The sequence below is a fragment of the Antrostomus carolinensis genome, unplaced genomic scaffold, assembly GCF_000700745.2.
Source record: "Antrostomus carolinensis isolate BGI_N321 unplaced genomic scaffold, ASM70074v2 scaffold45675, whole genome shotgun sequence".
NCBI lineage: Eukaryota > Metazoa > Chordata > Aves > Caprimulgiformes > Caprimulgidae > Antrostomus > Antrostomus carolinensis.
In genome coordinates, this window is record NW_010316612.1 from 250 (window position 1) to 3,049 (window position 2,800).

The window sequence follows — 2,800 nt, forward strand, 5'->3', positions numbered from 1 at the left end:
CTTTCTCAACCACTGGCTTGTGTCGGTATTTACTGCTTTAGCCTGATAAATAAAATACTGCGTTTAGGGATGGAGAGAGAGATGGTCAGTGCAGCTGAAATACATGACAAATTGTTTAATTTTTTTTAAAAATAAAGCAAATCATCCTTTTTCTCCCACTCAGCAGCCTGCAAAATACACAGGGCTGTTCTTTACTCATCGCTTCCTTGAAAGCAAAACGCAGCTGATATTGTTGGTTAGTGCTGGGAAGCTCAGCCCAGACTTGCCCCATGTAAGTGTAGATGTTCAACACCAAGGGAGGTTCAGGTTGGATATCAGGAAAAATTTCTTCACTGATGGGTTCTCAGACACTGGAACAGGCTCCCTAAGGAAGTGGTTGAGTCCCCATCCCTGGAGGGATTTTAAGGACAGGCAGACGAGGTGCTCAGAGATCAGGTTTAGTAGTGGACAGGTATGGTTGGACTCAATGATCTCAGAAGTCTTTTCCAACCAAACAATTCTGTGATTCTAAGGCATTGAAGGTAGAAACTTAGTTGTTGAAGCTCCATTGACTTTTTGAGCAGATAGTTTTTAGGTGGGCTGAGTTGTTTTCTGGAGTTGTCCTATTTCCACTGAATTTAGATGGCACCAGGAGGGACAGCACTCCTGATGCTGAATATTTACAAGCTCAGTGGGGTAAATCTGGACCTAATGAATGCTGCTGGAGTTTCATAGAATCATAGAATGGTTTGGATTGGAAGGGACCTTAAAGATCATCTAGTTCCAACCCCCCTGCCATCAGCAGGGACATTCAGTTTGGACTTGGATGAATTTTTGAGCAAGCACTGTGAAGCATTTCAGAACCTGTAAGGGAACCCAGCATTAGGAACAGTCCCTGCAAGGGCAGCAGTTGATGAGGAACCCACAAACATGAAACATCCAATTTAAAATCTCATCCTGAGTTGGGTGCATGGTCAGGAATAAGCTCCTCGTTCCCAACTCTCTCTTCCAGCTTCCAGCCTATCTTCTCTGTCTGCTTTTCTCCAGCACAGAGACCCATTTGCTCCACATGTATGTTTTTATTTATTTACTTATTTATTTATTCTTTCCTCTCTAGGCTTCTGGGCTGATCGAACACCAGTTCATGAAGCAGCCAGGCGGGGAGAAATCTTACAGCTGCAGCAACTGATAGAGAGTGGAGCTTGCGTCAACGCCGTCACCTACGACTCTATCACCCCGTTGCACGAGGCGAGCCTGCGAGGACAAACACAGTGTGTCAAACTGCTGCTGGCTGCAGGGGCCCAGGTGGGTATTTGGGTCTGACATAGCTGGGAACTTTATTTTGATGTCTGACGTTATTTCTGGCATCTGGATTCTCCTCTCGTCTACCTCAAGGCTCTTCTTCATCACCCTGGGCTTTCTTGAGAGTCAGCAGAGGATGGTGTCTTTTCAGAGAGTGTTTGAGCTTGATGAGGACTTAAATAACTGCCTGGAAGTATTTCTGTTTCTCCTCCTCTCTCTTCACTGACTATCAACAGAGCCCAGGGGGACTAGAAATCTAATTTAGATGACTCAAGTTTCTAAAGCTGGCTGGGTTGAATTATAGAATCAGAATGGTTTGGGTTGGAAGGAACCTTAAAGCTCATCCAGTTCCACCTCCTCTGCCATCAGCAGGGACACCTTCCACTAGACCAGGTTGCTCAAAACCTCATCCAGCCTGACCTTGAACACTTCCAGGGAGGAGCAGCCACAGCTTCTCTGGCCAACCTGGGACACTGTCTCACCACCCTCACACCAAACAATTTCTTCCTCACATCTCATCTCCATCTCCCCTCTTCCACTTTCAAGCCATCACCCCTTGTCCTGTCACCCCCTGCCCTTGGCCAAAATCCCCCCCCAGCCTTCCTGGAGCCCCTTCAGGTACTGGGAGGCCACTAGAAGGTCTCCTTGGAGCCTTCTCTTCTCCAGGCTGAACAGCCCCAACTCTCTCAGCCTGTCCTCACAGCAGAGCTGCTCCAGCCCTCGCATCATCCTCGTGGTCTCCTCTGGACTTGCTCAAAAGTCAACCAGCTTGGCTTAGTCTGGACTAAATCAGAAGAGGAATTATTTTTTGTTACTCAGCTGCAACGCTTGTGACCTGCAGCAAGAAAGCAGCAGGAAAATATAACGAAGAAAAGAAACTTGTGACATTAATGTACCTCTGTGCCCCGAGAGCGATGGGAACAGCACAAGCCAGGTTGCTGGAAGCACCAACCAACCCTTTCCCGTGCCCAGACTATTTCTGAGAGTTAAAAGAAATAAAAAGTAGGCACGAGGATACTGCAGGTTCATAACTTTTGTTTTTTGTTCTACCTTGAAGGTGGATGCCCGGAATATCGATGGCAGCACTCCGCTCTGCGACGCCTGTGCCTCGGGTAGTATAGAGTGTGTGAAAGTGTTATTGTCCCACGGCGCCAAGGTGAACCCCCCCCTTTACACAGCATCTCCTCTCCACGAAGCCTGCATGAATGGTAAACCCACGTGGTCTTATCTCTGTACAGTTATTTGCAGCTTGGAAAAGAAAAATAATTAACAAAAGTAGGTGCCAAATGTCTTAAATTGACTGTAAACTGTTGTTGTTCATCAGATCATTACAACTTGCAAATATTTCTGCTGTTGGACATCTCCTGTTGAGTGCAGAATGCAAAGTGTTGTGTTATGGGGTCAATAAGGCCATCCCTTGTGTTGGCTGCTTTATCCCATGTGACAGATATGGGATCATAGAATCATCAAATGAGGACTTAAATATCCTCATCCAATGTTGTGAGTTGGAAGGGACCCA

The 2,800-nt window shown here is 46.5% G+C and overlaps 1 protein-coding gene across 1 annotated transcript; it reads left to right on the forward strand.

Moving 5' to 3' along the window:
* Positions 1 to 358: 358 nt before the first annotated feature.
* LOC104525229 (ankyrin repeat and SOCS box protein 13-like) lies at positions 359 to 2,489 on the forward strand (the record flags this gene model as incomplete). The annotated part of the gene is made up of 3 exons (XM_010168316.2): positions 359 to 380; positions 1,097 to 1,284; positions 2,339 to 2,489. Coding segments are annotated over 3 exons (361 nt in total), but the record flags the coding sequence as incomplete, so codon positions are not given.
* Between the last annotated feature and the right edge of the window lie 311 nt (positions 2,490 to 2,800).